At 43.8% G+C, this 13,279-nt stretch overlaps 1 protein-coding gene across 1 annotated transcript in view; it reads left to right on the top strand.

Moving 5' to 3' along the window:
* Nucleotides 1-13,279, top strand: part of PHEX (phosphate regulating endopeptidase X-linked) — a 191,186-nt gene that overhangs the window by 108,194 nt on the left and 69,713 nt on the right. Inside the window, exon 11 of the mRNA XM_059386182.1 lies at nt 10,260-10,337. Coding sequence (XP_059242165.1) covers nt 10,260-10,337 — 78 coding nt within the window. The remainder of the gene's footprint in view (nt 1-10,259; nt 10,338-13,279) is intronic.

Here is a 13,279-nt window from a genome sequence, read left to right as displayed (position 1 = left end):
AGTCTCAGCTCCCTGAGCTGTGACATGGACTGACCTATACCTACCTGGTGGAGTTGAGGTAAAATTTAGATCTGATGAAGAAATGAAGCCTTTAACCCAGTACCTGGCCCATAGTAGGGGGTTCAATAAAGAGCATTACTTTTGTTATTATGAAAAATGTTATTTCTGCTGTTACTAATTCATTTTGGGCTCTGAGATCTCCTCTTTGAAGGTGACCTTTTCGCAAAGTTGTTCTCTTCCCATCCCTTCACACCCCATCCTCATCATTCTTGTAGTGTTTTTTCCTTCCTTTCCTTCCCCTCTCTCCTTCTCTTCCTTCTGCATTTTGTTCTCCATATATGATCTACTGTGAACTCCCTGAGGACAGGAATGCAATCTGTTAAACTCTCTGTCTCAGCTCCTGCTAGACACAACAACATGGATGATTTTCACAGATGTACTGTTGAGTGAAGGAAGACAGACACCAAGAGTACACACTTTGTTTGAAGTTCAAGAACAGACAAAACTCATTTGTGGAGGTGGAGGTCAGAATAGTGCTTGTCTTGGGGCGAAGGAGTTATTGACTGGCAGAACACCCAAAGGAGACTTCTGGGTGCTTATAAATGTATTAAATCTTGTCTTGGAGGTACGAACACAGGCCCGTGTGTGCATTAAAAACTTTTTTTGATTTGTGCACTTAATATTTATGTACTTTGTGTATGTTACAGCTCACTAAAAATTTAGAAAGGTGTTTTCCAGTCTACAGTACTTACTTGGCAATCGTTCGTCATTCCATAAAAGGTTGACTTTTGAATGGGTGATATGATGAAGTGGTCAGTCTTAATCACCATGGGACTATGGCCAAATTTTAAGGCAGTTATAACATACATTTTGAAAAACACAGGGGGTGTCATAATTAGATTTCACACTAGTTGTTCACAACACTGCTTCAATCTTTACCTGGCTCTTGCAAAAAACCTAGAAAATAGGGTTTGTTATTTGGGACCATTTGTGCAGGTGGAACCAAAGAGTCCCATCCACTTGGTGAAAAACCTCATTTTTTCATCGAGTTTCTACTGCTTCCACCTCCCTCTTCTCCTTCCCTCCCTTGTCCTTTTATCAATACTTGGAAATGAAATCCACGACTCTAATAGATGCCACTGACAAGTGTGTGGCAATTCTGCCAGATGGCATTTGAATCTTGGGTGTTCTTTGAAAAATGAAAAGACCAAGCACACGCACAAATAAGTGAAGGTTAAATTAATCTTTATAATTAAATGGAATATCACCCCGCTATGAGTGATTTTAGCTTTCAAACTGGATTGCATGCTAATTTTTCAGTGAACTGTAATTGTATTAACGTGGTTTTTAGATGCTTCAAAGTGCTTAAAATAGATTTTGCCAAGTTCCTGAGAGAAAAGTTGTTAGAACTTTTGATCTAAACATCTCTGAGATCTTGGGGGTATAATTGTATCCTGACTTGTAGTTGCAAAGCATTTTCCAGTTGTTGATTAATTGTTTGCCCCTGTCACCCTGGGATTTGAGTGGCACTGACCAGAAATTATGTGGAGTTGCAAGTGTCTGAGGCATGTTCAGAAATTGTTGGGAAAGATAATGTTATTCTCTTCATAAAGTACTCCTGCTGGCGTAATAGTGGTGACTACTAGTGAGATGCCCAAGGAATATTGAAGAAGTGGATGGATAATATCTATCAGGGGCTCTCAGAAGGGAGTCTGGAAGCCTTGGTAAGCATCACAGTCTAAAGCATCTAGCAATGTAGCAAAAACTTGAGCATGCAGGAGAATCCACTCCCACACTGGTTCTTAACCCAGGGTGCTATTGTACCCCCAGGGAACATTTGTCAAGGCCTGGAGACATTTTTGGTCACAGCTGTGACGTGCGGAGGGGGAACGTTACTGGCATCTAGTAGGTTGAGATGAGGGATGCTGCTAGACACCCCCCGGGGCACAGGACAGAACCCCACAAATAAGAATAGTTTGGCCCAAATGTTATGGGTGCCAGGGCTGAGAGACCCTGCCTCACAGTGATGCAGATTCCTGGACTGCAACCCAGAGGCACTGTGCCTTAGTAGGTCTGAGGTGGGTCCATGAATTTGCATTTTTCACGAGCTGCCAAGGACTGCTACTGCTGCCACCGGTCCAGGGACAAAGCTTTGTGAGAAGCCCTGAACTAGAGGCCTAGAGTGTCAAAGGCACGCACAATCTGACTGGGTAGTGGCCTTACAGCACCCCTCTCTTGTAGGAAAGCTACATGACAGTTCATGTTGGCCTGATTTCATAATTCTTCAAAGTGGCCTCATTTGACCTTTGCCCCACATTATGAGGGAGGTGGTTGAGATGTTTTTCACATTGGCGGAGAATTGTTCATGTCCAAGGTAAACCTTAATGGAAGGAATGACCGCGATACCCTCTCAGTTGAAGTGTTGATGGGAGAGTGGGATGTGTTTATTTAAGTTCATCTCCAGTTTGCTTGCCATTTCAATATGTGATTTAACAATTGAAGGAAGATTAAATAGCTGATTAAATTTACCCGAGGAATGTTAGGTGTTAGGGACTAGCTGTTGTTTGTGCATTTCTAAGCCCTTTGAATCTTGACATTTGAAAATGATTTTTAATAATTTATTTGCATTTTTTCTTTGATTTTTCCATGGTATTAATTCCTGCTTTGGGTTAATATTCCTATGTTGGCTCTGTTTTAAAATTCAGGTATTTACGTCAACAAAAGATGAAGTATGACAGTTGAGTCACATGTTTATATCTTGACAAAATTGTCCAAAGACTTATGCTTTGTCCCTTATTTTACCCTTGCTGTCTTTACTATTAGTTCTGAAAAAGTCTGGGAACCTTTATCTTGAAGAGGTAAACTACTTCTGCAAAGAGCCAAATAGTAAATATTTCACGCTTTGCAGGCCCCATGGTGTCTTTTGTGGTTACTCAACTCTGGAGCTGGAGTATGACAGTGGACAGAGACAAGTAAACAAAGAAGCTTGGCTATTGTAGAGGATTTTCCTCTACCCTTCGAGGTCTGGTCTTTGGGGGCCTGTGAACTCAACTGACAAGAGACAGGTTACCAAGAGAAAAAGACAAAGTTTATTCCTTAAGTAGGTGGGAGCTTACAGAAAATGTAGCTCAAATGTAGCTCAAACCCCCATTGAAAGTTTAGGGCTTATATACCATTGGAACAAGGGGCGTGGGTTAGGATTTCAAGGGACAGTGAAAGGTAGGAAATGACTGAGAAATATATGGGGGAAACTAATGGAAGGTAAAGTTTGTTTTAGTAAGTTCTCACTTCTGGTTGTAGGAGTCTTTCCCTGTGGTATTAGGAAGCCTCCCTTGAAAGGGATTTATGACAGTGGAATTCTTCTAGAAGGCTCTGCTTTTAGGCACATAACGGCGGTGCAGAGAAAGCCTCTTCCTGCATTGGATGATTCTCAAATGCCTTCAGTTCAAAATAATTCTTAGGCCATGATGACATATTCTGGACCCCTTCGTTGTGTTCCAGTAAAACTATTTTCAAAAAGAGGTGGTGAGCTGGTTTTGGCCTGTAGGCTATAGTTTGCTGACCTGATGTAAAGCCCTGTATGGGGGAGACAGAGAAAAACAACATTTACTTTGGCCCATATAGAAGCCTAACTACAATATAAGATTGTTCTAGCTCTTGGGCTTTTATCATCTTGGCTATGTCTGGACAAATGAATTTAGCTAATTGAGGCTTAGGATCTTCATTTGAGAAGGTCTGGCAGCTGTTCTATTTACAAAAATTTGTAAGCAGTTTACTATATGTGATTGAAAGTACAGAAAGACATTGATTTTTTTTTAAGTGTATGATCTAGTTACTCTCCTATCCAGTTTTAAAGGGAGTATATGAGACCTACCTCTATTTTTAAGGTAATAATGCCCTTACCCACCCCGAGGGGGATATTGTTGTTTTATGGATTAATCATAAGATGGTTTCAGGTTCTTACCTCTGTTACTGTTCCCTGCTCCATTTATTTACAAAGAAAACCTGAATGTCCGTTTCTTTCTTTCACTCCGTTGGTGCAGCGCTCACCAAGTGAGACCAGGGGACCAACGCAGACACCCTGGGGAAAGGTTTAGTGTCATTCAGGCGAAATTATAGCTTACCCACGCCTGCGTAGTTTCCTTTTTCCAGACTGAAAAGACTGCCCACCTCCAAGATGCATGGAGTTGGTGTTGTCAAGAAAGGACAGGCTAGATGGTTCGTGATTTGGAATGCTTCCGAGAACATTGTCTGTGTTTGGCAAGAAATGGGGATTGTCTGCTCTACCAGGGCGTTACTCAGGCAGGATTTAAGATGGAAGAGCTGAAATCCGAGCATTCCTGTCTTCCAGCTCTTGTAAAATCCCTACTGAGATGTGCACTTATAAAGCCTTCTGATTCATAGGGGCTCTTAACTGGTCCTCCGCACACCGTGATGCAGGAGCCTCTGAGCCACACCCAAAAGCAATTTGCAAAGTTCAAGTTTCCCACGACTCCTAATAAATCAGTGCCATCCTTACTGAGTAGATAAAATATGATCTTTTAGATAAATGCATTGTTATTATTTGTGGGATCCAGATAGCCCCAGTGGATATGAAAGCCTGCTCCCCAGGGCTAATTTTCATCCATACCATCAGCTCTGCTTAGGATAGTATCTCCAGCCAAGCCATCTACTCTAGTCGATCATTTGTTTGATATGAAAACTGCCATTGTTTTGAAGGATAGTGTAACTCACCTACGGTCTCCTGAACCTTCGGATATGCTTAAAGCTCAGAGTTTTGATTGATGGTTAAGAGTTATTATAGAACTCATCAGAGAAAATGAGGCCTCGCTGTGGTTAAGCCTGGCAGAAGCTTTCAGAGCTGTTGCAGAGCCTTTGGAAGCCGAGCTGTAAGTTGCATGTAGAAGGGCAGCTGATCATCAGTTTCCTTTTTTTCTTATGTTGGTTAAATTAATAAAAAAGAAAAAAAAACAAGAGACTAAGAGATTTAACTAGGTAGCGGAAACACAAAGCTGTTTAATGAAGTGATTAAAGTGATCCCTTTGATGTAACACATGCAAGACATTTGAGAATTTACCTGACTCTCCTCAGCAGCCAAGTCAGTGGGGATTAAAACAAATGAGTTTTTGGGGGCGCCTGGGTGGCTCAGTGGGTTAAAGCCTCTGCCTTCCGCTCAGGTCATGATCCCGGGGTCCTGGGATCGAGCCCCGCATCCGGCTCTCTGCTCAGCAGGAAGCCTGCTTCCCTTCCTCTCTCTCTGCCTGCCTCTCTGTCTTGTGATCTCTGTCAAATAAATAAATGAAAATCTTTAAAAAAAAAATGAGTTTTCCATCTTGCTTTTCGCCAATCAGCTTAATACTAAGTGGCTTTGAAAATTCTGGAGTAAAGCCATCATCATAACCAGTCTTTAAATCACTTTGGTCATCTGTGTAAAAATTAGACACGGTTTCATTGTCGCAGCCAAATAAAGCAGAATTATGTTCTGTTCTGTGCTTGCCACTGGCTCTGTCAAGTTGTAGTGTACCTTGTAGAAAGTTCTGGGGAGGAGGGGTGACCTGAGTGTTTAAATCACATTGTGTTTTACACTCCCGATGTTCCTTGCTTTTCAGAGTTCGTTTGTGGCGATTATTCTCTCTCTCTCTGTCAATGTAATAATCCTCACTTTATGAACTCTCTGTTGTCTCCATAGAATTAATTGTAATTTTTTAGAGCTCTAGCCCTAAGACTTTAGAGCAAGGAATAAACTCTTAAGTGATTAAGACTAGTTGTATGTACATGTTAGTAATAGCAAGGAGCAAGATGGAAACACAAACTAGCTAAAAATGCAAGCACATGCACATACAGGCCCACTGCCCTCCACTGTTCCGCATGAATCAGTTTGGCAAGCATCGTTGAGCACTTACTGTGTACTAGGCCCTGTGCTACCTTTGAGGCAACTCAATGAATAGTCTACTTTCACCGAATAATGTATATCAACGCAGCCAACTATGACTCTTGGGCCGTATTTGGCATGCTGTTTACTTTTGTTTGGCCCACGGCTAAGAATGGATTTTTAAATGGTTTAAAGAAATCAAAAGAAGAATGTATCATGGTACATAAAAGACATTTGAGATTCAAATGTTAGTGTCCACAAATAAAGTTTTATTGGAACACAGACAGAGCTGTTCATTTATGTGTTATCTACAGCTGCTTTCCTAGGTACAACAGCAGAATTAGATAGTTGGATTAAAGACCATATATATGGCTGGCAAAACTGAGAATATTTACTAAGTAGTCATTTATAGAAAATGTTTGCTCACCCTTGATTTAGGTGGTTCAACTTTTCCTTTCCGAGTTACTTTATTATTCCAGTATTTCTTTCAACTCTCTTTCATTATATTTGTATTAGAACTAAATTTAAAAAATTATTTATTTTACAGAGAGAGAGAGAGAGAGAGAGAGAGAGAGAGAGAATGAATATATCAGCAGGCGGGAGAGGGAAAAAAGCAGGCCCCCAGCTGAGCAGGGAGCCCAACCTGGGGACTCCATCCCAGGACCCCGAGATCATGTCTGGAGCCGAAGGCAGATGCTTAACTGACCAAGCCAACCCAGGTGCTCCCCAAATCTGTCCTTTTGAGAAAATGGATTTCTGTAAGGGGAACAGGGAATTTGTTATGTGCCATTGGCCAGAATCTCCTTCCATAGCCAGTCCTAGCTGGAAAGGATGCTGGGTGACGTGGCTGTTTTTTGTTTGCTCCATTGTCACCCTGAGCAGAATAGGGGTCTGCTACCAAGAGAAGGAAAGGAGAATGGATATTGGGCAGACAGTAGGCCATATTTGCTTCAGAAAATAAGTACTTTGCCCAAGGTCACAGAGTTACTGAAGATTAGCAGTGGCTCGAGCCTCTGGAGGAAGGAGGCTTGGTTGTGATGTGCAGTGCCTTTTCAGAAGTTTGTGTGAATAAGGGATGAAATGCCTGCAGTGGTTACAGAAAACTGGGGAGCTTTTGATCAGCCACAAGCAGCCCCGGAAATACTGCTTGCAGAACACGATATGCGGTCCCTTCTCTGTTTATTCCACTCTTCTCTCAGTATTTGCCCTGGTTCTTGCCTTTCCTTCTTGTCCATGTAACCAGCCCAGGGGGTGATTAATTGCAGACCTCCCACCAATACTTTAGCCATTCAACAAGCCATCAGACTGTTGGAGCTTTGTTCATCTTGTTCTTGAGAGGTTAAGAAGTGAAGTAATCGCTCTTTGCCTTAAAGGGTGTATCAGAGTTCATGCAGGAGTGTGAATGCCCATCTGAGTGTATCAACTGGAATCTGTGTAATACAGGCACTCGGAGCTCATGCGGTCCCTGGGAGGGCCGGAGGGGGAAGGGCCCGATCTCCCAGTGAGCAGCTTCCCACTCGCAGAAGGGCTCTCCCCAGGAGACTGCCTGGAAGCTGCTGGCACAGCGGCCTCTGTGTCTGCGTCTGCCCATCGCTGCCCATGGCAGGTGAGAAAATGGTGTCTCCTTGTCTGCCTTTCCAGGCTTCTGTGAGTGCTTCTCACTGGCAGATGCTGACCTGGAGCCGTGCCCTGTGGGATGGGTTGAAGATGGAATTCTGAAGCTTCTCGGGGAACAATGTAGAACGGCCTGGGGAGGGATGACGTGGGGCTGACCCCGGACTGTCTGACAGAAGGACGTTTGAGTTTGAATGGAGGCACATGTTTGGGGAAGAAGAGCGCTGTGTCCAGATGTTGGCCGTGTTTTACTAGTATCATCACCTTATTCTCTCTGCGTGTCCTTGGGAGATGAATTTAGAGATTCTTTGCATCTCTCTGCCGGCTCTGTTCGAGTCATGGTATTGCTAAATAAATAATAAAGAGGATTCAGTGACCCGCATGCACAGTGTAGAAGGTAATATATTCTGTGAAGCTGCACCGTGCAGTGGGGGTCCCAGAGCGTGAGGTCTGCAAAACAATGCATAATTCATCAGCATGCTCCAGAAAGACCAGTGTTCAGAAAACAGTTGCGGATGACTCAGCTTCTCTCTCTTTCTTCATTTGGGGTAACTATCGGGAGCTCTTTATTTGCTCTAGGTTATGCTTGTGACTTGTGGTGAGCTCATAAAAGACACTGAGGAACTAAGTGCAATGAGGGAAATGAAACAGTGGGCTTGAAACCAGGTGACTTACAGACATAGGAGGTATTGTTTGGTGTTGGGGGAGAGTCCTAATGGCTAGCTATCGGCTCTCGGGATCACCTCAGGCTTTCAGTGTCACTCACAGGGTTGGTTTTTTTTTGTTGTTTTTTGTTTGTTTGTTTGTTTGTTTGTTTTACTCACAGGGTTTCGAAGGCAGGATTGGATCTGTGCTGTATTTGAGTCTGCAACAGCAAAACCCATTATGACTGGGTTGTGCAGCACTTGTAAAATCTTCGAGTCTTGAGTTTCAGGTTTCTGGTGATATTTAATGTTTGAATTATCTCAAGGAAGATAAGAAAAACATACTATGTTGTTCCATTTCTTTGATGGGTGAGGAAAATGGAAAGGGACTGAAGGAAAGAACTTGTTGCGAGAGCGATGTGCAGAGGTCCCTGGTTTGCTGCGCTGGAATGAAACCGACGTGTTTGCGGTTGCCTGGTGTCTTCCGCTGGGTCTTCTGGAGGCCAAGCTGGAGATGAAGCTGCGCGTGCAGGTGGCTTGGGAGTCGTGCAGCAAGTGTTCCCGAGGGAGCAGCAAGGCGATGGGGGAGGCCAGCCAGGGTGTGACTTCAGGGGAAGTCTCAGACAGCCTGATCGTTCAGGGGACCTCTGGAGGGCAAGTTAGACCTCACGGTTTGTCCTTCATGGAGGCGAAGGAGCAGAACTTCGGGTCTCCTGCCTCAGTCGGTCTTTGGCTGAAGGCCGCTCGGGTGGGTTGGGGTGGGGGTGGGTTCCCAAGGCAGATCAACTCCCTGGAACCGTTTTGTGCAGTCTCGGGTACCAGTAGCCCTAGGGCAGGCCTGCTAGGAGTCTGAAGTGCTGGCCATTTGAGAAGAAAAGAACATTAGATACTGGAGAGGTCTGTACAGAAGCAATACGAGGGATCCCTGGCACGGGGGGCAGGAGTGGAGGTCTGGGCAGGTTCTCCTTACCAGGTACTTACTCTTGGAGTAAACCACTCTTCTGTTTTTGTGCAATGCAGCATCCAGGGAGAGAAAAGAGACACATTTTCATGCGGAACTGTAAAGTTTCTCCAGAGCCAGAGTTGGCAAACCTTTTCTCTAAGGGCCAGGTAGTAAATGTTGGAGGTTTTGTGGGCTGCGGGGTTTCTGTTCCGACTTCTCAACTCGCCACTGGTGGTGTGAAAGCCGCCACAGATTACACGTGAAGGAGGGGTTTTGGCTGTGTTCGGATACAAGTGTATAGAGCCGGAGGCGGGGGGTGGGGTAGAGGGGACCGTAGATGGGGCCGGGGCCATAGCTGGCCAGTCCAGCTGTGGAGAGCTCCTTGCATGTGCCTCAGGTAAGTTTTCCTTCATCCATTCCCTGTATGCTACAGAGCACAGGGAGTCAGTCCTCTGTCTATCAAAAGGATGGTTATGGCAGATCTTAAGTAAGTCGGGACCCCCTACTTGCAATCTTTTCTGGTATTCCAGCCGTCATTCTCAGTGTGGCGGGATAATCTGGCTGAAAGGTGACTCATCGCATTTTACTCCTGCTAAAAACATTTCCTTCTCTCCTATCTGTGAAAGAAAATAACCGACTCTTTGCCCGGCATTCGGGAAGCCCTGTGAGCTGGCCCCAACCAGTTTTCCTACGTGTGTCTCCCTACCTCTCCCCTCCCAGCTACAGCACATCTCCTGCCCCTCTCTGTGCAGCGACCTTCCTTTCCAGCTCCCTGTCTTTGTCCTTGTGTCCTCCTGCAGTGTCCTTCCTCTCACCTCTGCGGTTTGAAATCCCACCCATTCTCGAAGTCTCAGTTTGATCATCTCCGTTAAGCATTTTCCTCATGAGGAATTAGTCTCTCTGCAGGAATTTGATAACAATACTGTGTTTCTTTTGAAACTTTTACTTTGTTTATTTTTTCTATGTGTTTTTTTCTATGTGTTTGTGCATTCACTGTATTGTCAGTGTATTGAGGGCAGGGACTAAGTTACTTTTTTTTTTTTTTTTTTTGCATTTCATAGTGGGTTGCATTTACTAGACACTCGGTAACGAGAGTTTTCAGATGAACATCGCGTCCTACATTGTGTGATTATTAATGATTTAAGTGCTGAAACTCTGACCTCATTTTTCTTTTTCCTTCTTATAGGCAAGAGCTGTTTTGGCGAAAGTTGGCTATCCTGAGTTTATAATGAATGACACTTATGTTAATGAAGACCTGAAGGCAGTAAGTGCTAAATATACTGTATTTTTGTTTTTTGGCAACTTTTACTGGCCTCATGCCTTTCAGCTAACCCAAGCCCAAGCACTTAGACTGGGTAGTGCCAGAAAGCACCAACTTTTGATTCATCCCTTGGCTATATATGAGCTTTGATATGCCAGGCGAATCACAAGATTTAGCACAGATTCAAAATAAAGAAAGTGTCAGAAAGAATGCATAGCTGAGTGGGTACCGTAAAGCACACGGACTTGGATTGGTCTGATTTGATCATAAAGGAAAGAATTAAGCAAACTGAATATTTTATAATTAGTGGGCATGTTCTAATGCAAAACGCATGATGTTTGTTGTCAAACATTCTTCATGTGCTTCATTCATACTAAATGACTAGTAGCAAATCTGCCTGCTGGGAGTTAACTTCATTAAACTTTATGAGTGTTTTGGCAGATTAAGTGCATATACATATGACCCTCTAATTTATTGTGAGTTGGACTGTATATTTGCAGTACCCTACTTATGGAGGAATAGTAATAATTCTTTTGTATTCTGATATTTTGGGACATGTATCTTCCAGTAGATTCATTCATTATAGGCCTTTCTAATCACAGCCACTGTTTATTTCCTTTCCTACAAATAGTCCTGATAAGGAACTTCTCTTCCTCACAAACCCCCTGTTTTTACCATTCACTACGTTTTCTTGAAGAAGTAGTTTTTTAGAGTTTAATAAGTAAGGTTCTGAGATGTAGGTCTTTCCTGAAATTGTGGTTTGACAAGTCACATAACTAAAAGCAGTCCTGGATTTGTAGATGAACATCAGAATTTTATAAGATTATTCAAAAGTGAGAGAAGTTTTCATTATAAAGTTTCTCCATTGGTCCAAGATATGGCCTTTGAAGGATTACTCCAGCTGCCCTGGAGGAGGATAATACACTTCAGCCCATCTCATACATTGTTTTGTTGCTGAAAAATCTCAGTATTATTATGATAATTAAAAATACTGGGGTGCCTGGGTGGCTCAGTGGGTTGGAGCCTCTGCCTTCGGATCGGGTGTGATCCCAGGGTCCTGGGATCTAGCCCCGCATCGTGCTCTCTGCTTGGCGGAGAGCCTGCTTCCCTTCCTCTCTCTCTGCCTGCCTCTCAGCCTACTTGTAATCTCTGCCTGTCAAATAAATAAATAAAATTTAAAAAAAAATACTGACGCACTTGACACATATGCACATTATATTGTGACCTCCACAGTAATCCTGTGAAGTGGATGGTGTTTATCTCCATTTTGCCGAAAAGGGCGTAGAAACGCAAAGATGTTAAGTGGTTTCCTCAGTGTCCTACATAGTGTCAGAGCCAGGACTGAAATCCGGGCCCAGAAAGCTCTGCCTCTCATCAGAGCGGGGGTTCTGCAAGGTCCTTCTCAGGCCCCTGCCCCGGAGGAAGAGTAGTGGGTTTGAGGAATTGGTGGGAGCTGCCTTTCCGGAGCTGGTTGGAAGGCAAGAAAAGAGGGGAGGTCAAATCGTTAAGTGGTTAAGAGCACAGACCTCAGAGTGCTTCTGCCTTTTCCATTTACTAGTTGTTTGTGCTTGCGCAGGTTCAGTTAGCTTGCCTTCCTGGGGGTATCCCAAAACCAGCCCCTGAAGAGGCAGGCCCTTCCAGGTTGGTAGGTGGTGGGTTTCACAAGCCAAGGCAGCGTACATACAAGGGCAGCAAGACGAGTGGATCCCCGCACCTGCCTGCCAGATTTTAAAAGTTTGTATAGAGACCCTAACTAGGTTCAGTCATGTACAGTGTGCAGATGTTCCCCACACCGCATCCCGTTCTCAAGGCTGTGTCCCCTGAGCGGCCCCTGGGAGCGGGAAAGGCAAGTAGAAGCCACATTCCTGGGAATAGGGGGTGGGAAGCCTCTGACTGCCCAGGTCCATCTCACAGGTCAAGTTGTAGTCAAATTTTCGATGACTTTCTCCAACCCTTGGTACAGGAAAGAATAATAACCAAGTCTTGGTATTGTCCAGAGGATGAAATGAGAGTATATAATTATGAAAGTGCCTAACATAATGCTTTGGTGCATAAGTAGTTTCCTTTTAAGTGCTCACTGGTACTTTGGAGATCAGTATCTGAACCATTGCTGCTGAGAAGTCCATCACTGGGGCACAAAATGCCTTTGAAGGAAAGCCTGGATGAGACTGGCAATCATCCTAAGTTAAGGATGCGGATGAGAAGGTGTGAGAGGCATTTTGGTGACATGGACTCTGGGATCAGGGTGCCTGAAGTTGTCTGCCATTTGCTAGCTATGTGACCCAGGGTAGATTATATAGCGTCTTTGTGTCTCAGATTTCTCATATCAGAATGGAATTGAGAATAATAACCTCTCCGTTATAGGGCTGTTGAGATCAGAGAAGTTAACATATTTAGCATTTTGGAAAACTGACCCAGGCACGCAGTAAGCATAGTCTAAGTGTTAGTTGTAACATCTTCAATTTGTATGTGAGACATTATTTTGGTGAGGAAAAGTCATTATGAATTGACCCGTGCAGAATCCAGGTGCCTCAAATTGATTTAAAAAGCTATACGGATGGAACAGTCTCAAGCTTTAATCAAGTAAGATAGCATTCAGGGCTCACTCACAATGCTCAGCTGATCAGGTTTTGTTGGCAGTCTGTTCCTGTCTGAAGCGAGTGCCCAAAAGTGTGAGTACTCGCCGAATGCGGCATCTTTTGTGAAAAGAAACCAGATGCCAGACAGGCTGCAGTATTAGGTAGGTTTCCTTCTTTCTCCAGGGTCTGAGCTGAAGCCATTGCACACCAAGATTTTTAAGCACTTTAGTCAAGAAACAGCTTTTGTCTGACTCATACCCAGAGTAGACACAGTTGTACCCAGGAGTTTCTGACAGTTTAAAAAAAAAAACAAAAAACAAAAACAGACGGTGAAAAAATATCCAAATACTGAAGTCGAAATACATT

The sequence above is a fragment of the Mustela nigripes genome, chromosome X (assembly GCF_022355385.1).
Source record: "Mustela nigripes isolate SB6536 chromosome X, MUSNIG.SB6536, whole genome shotgun sequence".
In the NCBI taxonomy this organism is placed as follows: domain Eukaryota; kingdom Metazoa; phylum Chordata; class Mammalia; order Carnivora; family Mustelidae; genus Mustela; species Mustela nigripes.
Note: the sequence above shows the minus strand (reverse complement) of the source record. Positions and strands in the feature narration are given on the sequence as shown.